A 12,410-nucleotide genomic window follows, 5' to 3' on the forward strand; every position below is an offset into this window, starting at 1 on the left:
ATGTTCTCTCCATGTTTGAGTGGGTTTCTCTCAGTCCAGACATGCACTTAGTGGGTTAGTTGAATTGTTGATTCTAAATAACCCATAGGTGCGAATGGTTGTCCATCTTTTTGCATCAGGCTGGCAGTCAGTCCAGAGTGTACCCTGCTTCTCAATTCAATTCAATTCAATTTTATTTATATAGCGCCAAATCACAACAAATGTCGCCTCAAGGCGCTTCATAGATACAGAGAAAAACCCAACAATCATATGACCCCCTATGAGCAAGCACTTTGGCGACAGTGGGAAGGAAAAACTCCCTTTTAACAGGAAGAAACCTCCGGCAGAACCAGGCTCAGGGAGGGGCGGGGCCATCTGCTGCGACCGGTTTGGGGTGAGAGAAGGAAGACAGGATAAAGACATGCTGTGGAAGAGAGACAGAGATTAATAACAGATACGATTCAATACAGAGAGGTCTGTTAATACATAGTGAGTGAGAAAGGTGACTGGAAAGGAAAAACTCAATGCATCATGGGAATCCCCCGGCAGCCTACATCTATTGCAGCATAACTAAGGGAGGATTCAGGGTCACCTGGTCCAGCCCTAACTATATGCTTTAGCAAAAAGGAAGGTTTTAAGCCTAATCTTAAAAGTAGAGATAGTGTCTGTCTCCTGAATCCAAACTGGAAGCTGGTTCCACAGAAGAGGGGCTGAAAACTGAAGGCTCTCCCTCCCATTCTACTTTTAAATACTCTAGGAACAACAAGTAGGCCTGCAGAGCGGGAGCGAAGTGTTCTAATAGGGTGATATGGTACTACAAGGTCATTAAGATAAGATGGGGCCTGATTATTTAAGACCTTGTATGTGAGGAGCAGGATTTTGAATTCAATTCTGGATTTAACAGGAAGCCAATGAAGGGAAGCCAAAACAGGAGAAATATGCTCCTCACATTCTAGTCCCTGTCAGTACTCTTGCTGCAGCATTTTGGATTAACTGAAGGCTTTTCAGTGAGTTTTTTGGACATCCTGATAATAATGAATTGCAGTAGTCTAGCCTGGAAGTAATAAATGCATGAACTAGTTTTTCAGCGTCACTCTGAGACAGGATATTTCTAATTTTAGAGATGTTGCGCAAATGGAAGAACGCAGTCTTACATATTTGTTTAATATGTGCGTCTGAAGGACATATCCTGGTCAAAAATGACTCCAAGGTTCCTCACAGTGTTACTGGAGGCCAAGGTAATGCCATCCAGAGTAAGAATCTGGTTAGATACCATATTTCTAAGCTTTTCAGCGCCGAGTACAATGACCTCAGTTTTATCTGAGTTAAGAAGCAGAAAGTTAGTGGCCATCCAAGTCTTTATGTCTTTAAGACATTCCTGCAGTTTAACTAATTGGTGTGTGTTATCTGGCTTCATGGACAGATAGAGCTGGGTGTCATCTGCATAGCAGTGAAAATGTATGCTATGTCTTCTAATGATGCTGCCTAGGGGAAGCATGTATAATGTAAACAGAATTGGTCCTAGCACCGAACCCTGTGGAACTCCATAATTAACCTCAGTGTGTGAAGAGGACTCTCCATTTACATTGCACAAATTGGAGTCTATTAGATAGATATGATACAACACCACTGCAGTGCAATACCTGTAATACCTACAGCATGTTCTAATCGCTCTAATAGAATATTATGGTCAACAGTATCGAATGCTGCACTAAGGTCAAGAAGGACAAGCACAGAGATGAGTCCACTGTCAGAGGCCATAAGAAGATCATTTGTAACCTTCAATAAAGCTGTTTCTGTGCTGTGATGAACTCTGAAACCTGACTGAAACTCTTCAAATAAACCATTCCTCTGCAGATGATCTGTTAGCTGTTTGACAACTACTCTTTCAAGGATTTTTGATATGAAAGGAAGGTTGGAGATTGGCCTATAATTAGCTAAGACTTGCTGGGTCTAGAGATGGCTTTTTGAGTAAAGGTTTAACTGCAGCCACCTTGAAGGCCTGTGGTACATAGCCGATTATTAGAGATAGTTGATCATATATAAGATCGAAGAATTAATCAATGGCAGGACTTCTTTGAGCAGTTTTGTAGGAATGGGGTCTAAAAGACACGTTGATGGTTTGGAGGAAGTAATTATTGAAGTTAACTCAGAAAGATCGATTGGAAAAAAAGAGTCTAACTTAACATCAATGGAACTAAGAGTAGCTGTAGATAATATTACATCTGTGGGATGATTATTGGTAATTTTTTCTCTAATGATAAAAATTTTATTTGTGAAGAAGTTCATGAAGTCATCACTCGACCTGTGGCAGCTGGGATACGCTCCAGCCCCCCTGAGACCCTGATAAGGATAAGCGGAATAGAATGGGTGGGTGGATTTAAGAGACTGACAATTTAATGCTACTAGTTTAATGGGTCACATGCATGCACAAAGACACACAAGATGTGTGTCACACAAGATGTGTGTCTTTGTGGCTGAAAACAAAAAAAGGAAAAAGAAAAAAAGCAGCAGAATAAATTTCGGTGAACCGTTTTAAAACTGCACCATCTGCTGGGTCATTTTATTTCAGTCCAGCACAGTAAGTCACAATAATGTTTGTGCCAGATGTATTATGAGCAAGAACAGACACTATATAGTCAACATTGTTCATCGGCATTTGCATTTCTGTTCAAAGGTGTTTTCACCCACCTGTCTCCCAAATGCATGTCGCTGTACATGGATCATCTGCAAGTCAGATGCTGATTGGTTGACAAGTTGGCCAGAATAGGGAAAGAAGTATAAGTGGAGTTTATGAGGGATGGAGAAACCTGAAAGTACAGTGGCTGTAGTGGGCATTGTTGTTAACACTCAGTTTCATTTCATAACTTTGCATGTTAGAACTCTGGCTGGTAGACCAACAATAGCACAAGCAGCACTTCCTCCATCTGACAACAAGCACTGTCTTCAAGTAGATTTGGCCTTCACACTGCACCTGCTGAAGCATAAAAGAAGCATTAAATGTGGGGCGGTCCCTAAGGCCTGGCATGGTCTCGCAAACAGCTTTTAGATGAGGGACGAGAATAAGGGCAATACCATACTTTAGGCAAGTGCACAAATGACATCAACAAAAACAAATAAAAACCTCTTTTACTTACATTATTTGCTTCATGACAAAACACCTTAGAGTTTCACAATGTTTTAGTGAGATTTTGCAATTGTATTAGATGAATAAATGTGTAATTAAAAAAAAACAGCAAAGCGAGTGTCTCTCATTTAAGCTAATAACTCAAAGCCAGCGAAATAAACTAAACGTACCGTTTTACTAGCATAAAAAGGAAAGAATGAATAAATTCACCAATAAATGTAATACGCAGCGGCGTTTTTATTGTCACGTGCGACGTCCAACTGTTGAACGTGGGTGCATGTTCGCACAGGATCCACTGGGTGGCGCCAAATAGCCAGCAGTTATTGTGCAGGGACTCAAAGGCTGCTGGGAAATTTTCTCCGAGGAAGTAAGACGAGATGCTAAACTAGCTGGCTCCACAGAGGTAAGTTTGATAATGTGAGGCATTTATCGGGCCAAAACGCTTACACTGACACATTAATGATGTGAAAAGTCGGAGTGTGTTGTTGGCGTGTGGCTGGGTGAAAAGTGACGTACGTAGCGTCCATTTTTGTTTGCCAGATGTCAGCACGCGCCTCGCTAACCCGCAATGTGTTTTTGAGAGTTTCTCGAACACCTGCGGTGTTTACTTTACTCTCTGTTGGCTGGTTTGCCTTCGTAAACCACTTTGTTCATAAATTGCAGGTTGACGAAACATTAACAAAGGAACATCTCAGAGGTTGCAGCTGTCTGCAGTCATGGTGAGTAAACTGAGATAGAAATGCTTTTATTTTGTAGGATCACGCCCCTTATTGTACCCTCAACTGACAAACGAGGCTTTTTCAGGAGCACTCTTAGCTCATGTTCTTGCATGCTAATCACTCAGAGAGGACATTTTCTTGGGGAAATGATCAAGCTGAGAAGACCTTTGCTCATCTTTCTCATCAGCAGGAGGACATAAGCACTGTGATGTCCTGGTTTTCCAGCCCGGTGTACAGCCGGTACTGGCAGCACTATCAGCAGGCCATGGCGTGGCATCAGAGGCACAGGCGCGCCTACAGAAAGGCCTTGGAGGCTGCCTACGGCCCCTGCTGCTACCAGGAGGAGGGGCCCGGTGACCGGCCTCGCTATGCTGACTGGAGCTCTGCAGAGAGCAACAGCGAAGACGAGGAGGACGATGCAGAGGAAAGTAGCTCGGAAAGCGAGATTGAGTGCGATGTGAGCAACATGGAGATCAGCGAGGAGCTCCGGCAGTACTTCGCCCAGACTGAGCGACACAGGGAGGAGCTCAGTAAGTAAACAAAGGGGAGCAGGTGCTTTAAAAGGTCAATTTTTAAAAGCGCAGCCTCTCCAGATGTTTAGTCTAAGGTGAGGAGCCTGTCTGGTATGTGTCCAAAAATGGTCTGTGTTGTTGTTCTTGCAGAGAAGCAGCAGCAGATGGAGGCGGAGCAGCAGGGCAGCTACGTGCCGGCCGATCAGGACCTACACAGCTTCTCGTTGCGGAGCAGCGCCGCCCCTCCCTTGGAGCGACCCGGCGAAAGACGCACGGCCGAGATGAAGAAGCTGTACGGCGGGGATGCGGCCAAGATCATGGCCATGGAGGCGGCAATGCAACTCAATTTCGAAAGAAACTGTGACCTGAAGCATCCCAAGTACTGGCCTGTGATCCCGCTGAAGCTATGACGCCGTAAAGTTTGATCTGGAGAAGATCCGTGCTCTGATCCCTCTGCGAGCTGCTGATGTAGAACTAAGTTTAGGAGGTTTGAAGTTATTTCAAGGAAGAAAACAAAACTTCTGCTCGGCCAAACACGAACATCCCTGACCTGTCGGCTGCTGCTCCAGATTAAAAACCTCTGGCTGTGGCAGTACGCGAAACACGACGTTTACCCTTCTGCATAAATTGGTTTTTAATTTATGGCATGAAACACCAGCACTTAGTGCCCAAAACATCCTGTTGGTTCGGCGCTAAAAAGTGAGAAGCAGCGTGAGCTGAGGGTCAGAGTTACAGTAAATTTGCACCATAGGTGATGCAAATGTATTCAAACAGCTGCGCCCGTGTTTCCTCCTAATCTCTTTTTGTTTACCTTCTGGCTCGGTGACGTTTCATGCTGCAGTAGCTCCTCTTATGCCTGTCAACTTAGTTTAACCACGAAAAACATTGTCAGCCCCACGTCCTCCCCCCTCCCTCCCCTCCCTGTGTTCTTGCATGGCTGCCTCTACACAACAAGAGTGATTTGTTGTTGCTTCTAAAGTGCGGTTCTCCGATTCTGACATTTCACTGGCTTCAAAGCCACTCGTGTGAGTTCTCTGGGGGAGGGGGATGCTGACTATTCTGTTTTATCTTGTTTGTGTTTGCACCAAGCTGCTCCGTTTTTTTAAACGGGAGGATGTGTATTTTATATGATTTCTGTTTTGTAATAAAGTGTTTTCTGTCCACATGAAACTTCCTTTGCCTGTAGTCATTTTTAGTGGCATCGCTGTGAGATGGAAATCCGATTATATAACTGCTCTTCAGCACATTTCTGTACTCAGAAATAAAACTGTGTAATTCAAGTTGGTAGGACCTTTGTTTAATTTGAATTAAATTTTATTTACTCAACATAAATTAAAGCTTTTAGTGTCAGACGTGGAAGATTTATTTCTGAATTTTTGGGGTAGTGGATGCAAATGCAGTTTTATTGTTCATTAAATGTAATGATTTAATTATTAAGTGTTGACACTAAAAAAAAAATGCAGGCATTTTGTGTTTTTCTTACTTCAAAAAAAAAAAGGAAGTGAAACTGTGATGCTAGCACTTTCAGTACTCTGTATTCAGCTGCTCAGAAGGGACGTTTGGTATTTCAGTCCTCTGATTCCCCTCTGCGGGGTCATGAGATAAATCGGATGGGTCGCGAGATTAACGGGAGCGGAGACGAGAGAAACTGAAGTTCTTACTTGTTGGGCTTTTCTCTAATCTTTTTGTGAAATACTGGATACTTTTTTCCCCTCAGCGAGCTTCTAAAGAGCTTTTAAGCACCTTGAGCGACTGATGTTGTGATTTAGTGCTATATAAATAAAATTTAAATTTAAATATAGAAAAACTAAATATTTGACCAGTCTTCTTCGTTGAATTGGTAGACTTCATTTAATTTGTTTAGTTTCCCAGCATGGACCCAACCTTTAAACATAGTCCTCAAATTTTCAGAATGCTTGAGGTTGAGGCTGTCAGGTCTTTTCGGAGTTCAATGTTAGCCTGCTTTTCTATTCCAAAACCAGTTTTGATGTCTATTTGGAATCATTGTCCTGTTGAAACACCAAACTGTGTCCACATTTGAAACCATCTAACTGTTGATTTAAGGTGAAGTTGGAGAATATGGGGGTAGACTTCGTGCTAAAGAAGTACCAGTAGCAGCAATACAGCCCCAGAGCATGATGACAGCTGATACACTGTTCTTAGGTTGGAAAGCCTCATCTTTACTACTCCAAACTGTGGCCAAACACCTCAACTATAAAACTTTTCTCCATATGGTGTTTGGCTCGTCTACGTGGGCAACTGCAAATTTTATTTGAGCATAAAGATGCTGGTTTTGGAGCAGTTGCTTGTATCTTGGTTGGGGTTGCGTTGCTTCTAAACCTCGTAGCCAATTTCCTAAAGATGAAGGTTTGGTTCTTCGTCCAGGTCTTTGTAAAGTGGTGACACATCGGAATGACTTGCACTTGTTGTTTTAACCAACTAATTAACTAATTAGCCAGTAAATAGAGTCAATAAATGCAAATTACTTTTAAAATTCACATTTATCAATAAATAGATACATGATTTAAAAAACATGTTATAAGACAATATAACATGTTTGTTGTCTGCAATTCATTATGATTATGAAAGTCACAGGAACACATTAGAGAACATCGGGTGATTAAATCTTTTCAGTTAAAAAAAACATTATTCAATTAAAAATGAAAACTATAAATAAAAACAAGCTTATGTTAAAATATACTATTTTTATTGACAAATAAATATTGAAAAATGTAAATATTTTTTGCTGCACAGCAAGAAGGTCCTGAGTTCAATTCCACCATCAGGTCTTTCTGTGTGGAGTTTGCATGTTCTCCCCGTGTTTGCGTGGGTTCCCTCCGGGTACTCCGGCTTCCTCCCACCGTCCAAAGACATGCAGCTTGTGGGGATAGGTTAATTGGATAATCCAAATTGTCACTAGGTGTGAATGTGCGAGTGAATGTGAGTGCGAATGGTTGTCTGTCCCTGTGTGTTGGCCCTGCGACAGACTGGCGACCCGTTCAGGGTGTACCCCGCCTCTCGCCCTATGACAGCTGGGATAGGCTCCAGCGCCCCCCGCGACCCTGAAAAGGATAAGCGGAAGCGAACGGATGGATGGATGGAAAATGTAAATATTTTTCAGAAATATTTTTCATATAAGTTGTATATTCAAAATTGTTATTATGACTCATGAGTCAGTGATTATGGGCGTCACAGGAAAAGTAAATGACATGATGATGTGATGATATGATCATTTTATGAGCAAAAAATAAAGAAATTTTTCATGAATAATTTATTTATTTATTGCCAGTGAATAAATTAATAAATAATAAGCTATTTAAAAAGAAAAAATGAATACATAAATATTCAATGAGCGAACAAACAAATGTAAAACAGATTTAAATGAGTTAAAGCTGGGCTGTGCTTTGTTAAAGTGGACGTCTGTCTTATAAATAGGCACGAAGAACTGACCAGATCTTGTGCGTTTGGATTAATGAAGCCTCATCCATTTCTAACCCCGGGGGTGACGTCACACGCCACCCCCCCTCCTCCCTCTGATTCCAGAACGGGACGTGCAGTTGTTTTCATTCTGCCTCCCCCCTCCCCTCTCCTTCCCGACCTCTCCAGACAACCTGTGGACATCACCTTACAGTCACTTACAGTGTCCGGAGCAGCTTCCACAACAGCTGAAAACATGGGTAGGCGAACTGTGTTTTTACATTTTTGCTGTTTTTGCTTATTTTGCATTTCAACTCTTGCACAGAGGAGCGGGTTCATTTCGTAAGGATGCTGTAGAGATCTGTCCTGGCCGTGTTGAGCTGCGTGTTGTCGGTGTGATGGATTCTTATTTGCATGTCTGATTATCACTTTGAAGCCTCTGTCTGTTAACTTTCACCGTTTCACTCTGAATATCTTTGCAGCCTTTTGTCACACGATCACTCTTCTGACGCTCATCAGGCAGTTATGGTTTCAAATCAACGTGCCCGCGCTCTCCTGCGCGGTCGTGTATCTGCTGATTGATGTCACACTGTGCCATCAGAAGACGCTGTTGGTGTCTTGGCAGTGGTGCACGCGTGTGAGTGGAAAGGGCATGAATTAAAGCTTTTACACCTTTAGAGAGAGGGTGGATGTAGATTTCATTTTAGATTTAGACTAATTTTCCTTCCAATAATCCGGATACATGTTCCAGATCTTTTTTAAGATGTTTTATAAAAGTTCAAAATGTACAAAAATCCCATCCTCGCCAAATCACGTGATGCATTTCTCCTGTTGCAAGGTAAAAATGTGACATTCCTTGGCTCTCGGCTAGCACACAGCGGTTACCTCTCCCCACCTTATCTACTCATGTGAGAGTTGATGTTGATTGGATTAAGAGGGAGTGATCCGCTCCCCGCTGTGGATTAAACGGGCTGGACACGGAAGACAGTTGTTGCGTAGAGGTGGATGCTTGTTCCAGGGTTTTTGCACACTCGTTGTTCTTTTATTAGCTCAAATCAGATTGGCAATCTCACTGAGATTAAGATTTGCTTTGTTTTCAACAGGAAACAGAAAGTATGGCACAGGAAATGAGAAGAGAAATAAAGAAATACAAGAATTGTTCAGAATTAAGGGGTTTTATTTAAACAGTGGGAAGGGAAATATCTTTGTAAGTAATTGTGCAAAGACAGTTTGATGTTCTCCTCTTGACTCATAAATTGGAAGAACGGATATAAATGGCCACCATAGTTGTATTACTAATGCCATGTACACTATTTAGTTTTGTTTTCTAGCTGAAAACAATGAAGAAAAATAATTTAGAAATGATGTTGTTGCATACTTGGTCCAGCAGGGGCACCAACTTTACTTCTCGCAGCACATGCAGCAGAGAGGCAGAAAATTGAATTATTATTATTATTATTATTGTTATTATTAATAATTCTTGTATTTAAACTGATTTTCTCATTGAGACCTCGTTTTTAATACAGACCTGTGTGCAAAAACATACAATTGAATAAATCAGACAACGCAGTGTCATATGTGTTATAGCGTGTTCCATGTGTGAGCAGCAAAGAGTTTAAATCCAACTTTTCCAAGGTCAGAATGAATAAGAGGCTTAGCTAAATTTACAATGTCCTGTTGCCTGACGTTGTAAGTACTGCATTTAGATTTCATTTAAAATTTTTAAAAATGCAGATTTAACCTCTTCAGCCCCAAAGGTGTTTCTTCCTGCTCGAAAATGCAATGCCCAAATGTAATTGATTATTTCTCTGCAATTACAAACTTTGTGGTTACAATCTTGGTATCAAAATAAAGCTAACACTTGTGAAATTTTATCAGTGTAAATATTGAAGCAGATATTACTGTGTCAAAGTTACTGAGACTGGAACACAGAAAAAGTAAGTAGATTTTATCCTCACCTATTTTTTATTTTTTATTTTTAGCATATAAGCCCTTTAAAAATGTGCCGCAGTTCACATTTCATTCCAGAAATTCAGTAACCAAGATATAAACATCATCTGTGCAAAGATTTATTTTTCTGTACAGCACTCTCAATACATGAATATGCAGACGTTGTACACAAATGTCCAATTTTCGCACACAATTGGACACCATGCTAGTTGAATTTTTTAGGTCTTAAAGAGCAGAAATTAATGAATTTTACTAACAGGCCTAAAAAAAGCTTTTTTTAAATATATATATATATATATATATATTATATATATATATATATATATATATATATATATAGATAGATAGATAGATATGTATTTTATTTTATTTTAATATATACATCTTTGAAGAATTAACCACACATTTACATGGTATTGGCCCTCTTCTGCCATGCGTTTAATTCTCTGAGGGGCTGTAACTTTGGTTTCTTTTGATCAATTTGCATGATTGACACCTCTTTTTAATCGTTTGAGCCAATAGGATCACAGTAACGATGCCACGTTCACGTCACTTCAACCAATCAGACGTTGCAATGCCAAAACCCACGTGGGCCCAAATTTACTGCATGTGACGTCGTCCAGTCACGTGTCTATAGGTGGGTCTACAATGGAGGTTGTTGACGGAAAACGGCTCCCATGCGGCTACGTAGGTGTGGTAACTGCTGATAATCACGTGGCTACTGGCTAGCCGGTTACATGAAGTCTGGCGTGGGGCTTAAGGCAAAAACCTTGTAAATAAACGATGCTGCTCTATTATGTTTGCTTGGGAGGACCATCCTGCTTTTTTGTGATACACAGAATCAAGAGGCTTCAAAGTGGACAAGCATTTAAACAATCAACAGATTTGCATATGTACATTATATATAATGTGTGCAAAGATTTATGTTTCTAAAGTGAAACATCTACATAATGTATGCCAAGATATACATATTGTAATTTTTTTGCTAGAAATTGACACCAAAAAACTATGGCACCAATACTGGTTAGTCCCAACTTATAGTTGCTGTAGATATTTAGAATTATCTAAAATCAAAATGAACATTTTCTCTAATCTAATGCAGCTTACCTCTATGGGGCGCCGTTTGTCAAGTGAAACATGCTGAAATTAACGGCAACATTTTTCCACATTTAGCTCCAAGCCCCATATACCTCATGCTAAGGTTGGTATATTTGAAGTCTAGGGTCCTTTGCTTTAGGAAGAAGATAAACTGAGCTCTGTGATATTGAACAGAGGTTACATACCAAGCAGTGTATTTATAGTATACAGCATTAATTCATGGGTGCAGAGGGATAGCTGTTGACATGCTAACACTTCTTCTTCATGGCATGAAAAGAAAAAACAAACCGAGGACAAAGCACAGTCTGGACTAGTGCTCACGTTCACGTGTCATTTTTTTTCACTGTCGTGCACAAAGGAGAAACAGATTTCAGAAAAACTGAAGAGACGCATGTTTCATGTTTTTGTTAAACTAGCAGTTTCGTCTGTTTGGCTGACCTGAAACCAGCAGCATTCAAGTTGATCTCATTAGGCCACTTATTCAAAGTGTTTCTACCTCTTACTTCTCTGCCTATTCCCTCCACGTCTGGATCTCCCCCTCACTCTTTCTTTGCTTTTCTCTCTCCCATTCATAACATCTGTTTCCAATAAGCCAGCAGGCCTGTTTATATCCTTTAGGCTGGTGAGAAGTTGAGAACAGACAGGATGTAGCCAAATGACATGATTTACTGCGATGGAGAACAGGAGCCATTTTTCTACAGGCAGCCGTTGTAAACTTCTCTACTTTCAGCTCTCCAGTTTTGCCTGTTATTTCCCCCCAAACTGCTACTTTAGTCCCATCATCGTCAGCATCATCATCCCATCTTTCATCTGCATCTGCTCCTCTCATCATCCCCCTGCTCATTGTCTTCATCATTATTCTTTCCACCACCACCCCTCCTCCCCTCCGCGTCCCCCTTCGTGAATCTGCTCTTTGTGCTCTTTTTTTTTTTTTGCTGCGGTTCGTCTCTGCTCGACTGCGCGTGGAAACTCGTGTCCTCTTCCATCCCCTCCTGTGGATTTTGCTCGGCGCTGATCCGCAGAATGGATACTGAACACCACAGCCGTCGAGCAGACAGACTTCAAAGGCTTCAGATTTTCAAGGACTGTTTTATTCTGAAGGAATAAATGATCACTGAGCTGGCAAAAAGGGAGAAAAGTGGACCGATCCACTGAGCTGATTAGAACAGCAGAGTACTGACACTTAGACTAAAGCACTGCTGTCATTATGACAGCTTGACTGTGCCCCAAAACAGACCACAAATACTTGTTTTTTAATCTCTGTTTATTAACTTTGCAAATATGAAGTCACTGCATGGTATGCTTGTGTAGAAAACTGTATAAAGTAACCAACTATGTAATCTCTATAAACAGTTACTATATGTAAATGCATCAAATCTGTACCAATCATTTCAGCAGGCTTTAGTTGCGTGCAGGTAAACAATCTTTTGCATGGAGAAAAGCAGGGTGACCACCTGATAGTCATTTAGCTTTCCTTTTTTTAATATACTCTTGTAAACAATGGCTGGTGCACAGATATGGGAATCTCCAAAGATTGTAGTTTGCTGAATGCACAGGAAGTCCCGTAAAATTGTCCGTGACGCCCAAAGGCTAAGTCAGCAGAGTAGC

The 12,410-nt window shown here is 41.1% G+C and overlaps 2 protein-coding genes across 3 annotated transcripts in view; both read left to right on the top strand.

The window, feature by feature from the left end:
* The first annotated feature begins 3,402 nt into the window (after positions 1–3,402).
* On the top strand, positions 3,403–5,507 carry gemin8 (gem (nuclear organelle) associated protein 8). 2 transcript variants are annotated; one of them, XM_085151513.1, is made up of 3 exons: positions 3,403–3,825; positions 4,016–4,355; positions 4,488–5,507. In XM_085151513.1, exons 1-3 carry the CDS (start codon positions 3,823–3,825, stop codon positions 4,745–4,747), a joined length of 603 nt encoding a protein of 200 aa, XP_085007639.1. In that variant the 5' UTR covers positions 3,403–3,822; the 3' UTR covers positions 4,748–5,507. The 2 variants fall into 2 exon arrangements, with proteins under 2 accessions (XP_085007639.1, XP_085007638.1); XM_085151512.1 differs by having other exon boundaries at positions 3,407–3,825; positions 4,013–4,355.
* A 2,392-nt stretch (positions 5,508–7,899) lies between these two features.
* The window catches only part of LOC146492312 (neuronal membrane glycoprotein M6-b-like), a 46,032-nt gene continuing 41,521 nt past the window's right edge, over positions 7,900–12,410 (top strand). Inside the window, exon 1 of the mRNA XM_085151485.1 lies at positions 7,900–8,014. Within this exon, the coding sequence (XP_085007611.1) occupies positions 8,011–8,014 (4 nt within the window). The 5' untranslated portion in view covers positions 7,900–8,010. The remainder of the gene's footprint in view (positions 8,015–12,410) is intronic.

Source organism: Neolamprologus multifasciatus, chromosome 23, assembly GCF_963576455.1.
Source record: "Neolamprologus multifasciatus chromosome 23, fNeoMul1.2, whole genome shotgun sequence".
NCBI classification, from domain to species: domain Eukaryota; kingdom Metazoa; phylum Chordata; class Actinopteri; order Cichliformes; family Cichlidae; genus Neolamprologus; species Neolamprologus multifasciatus.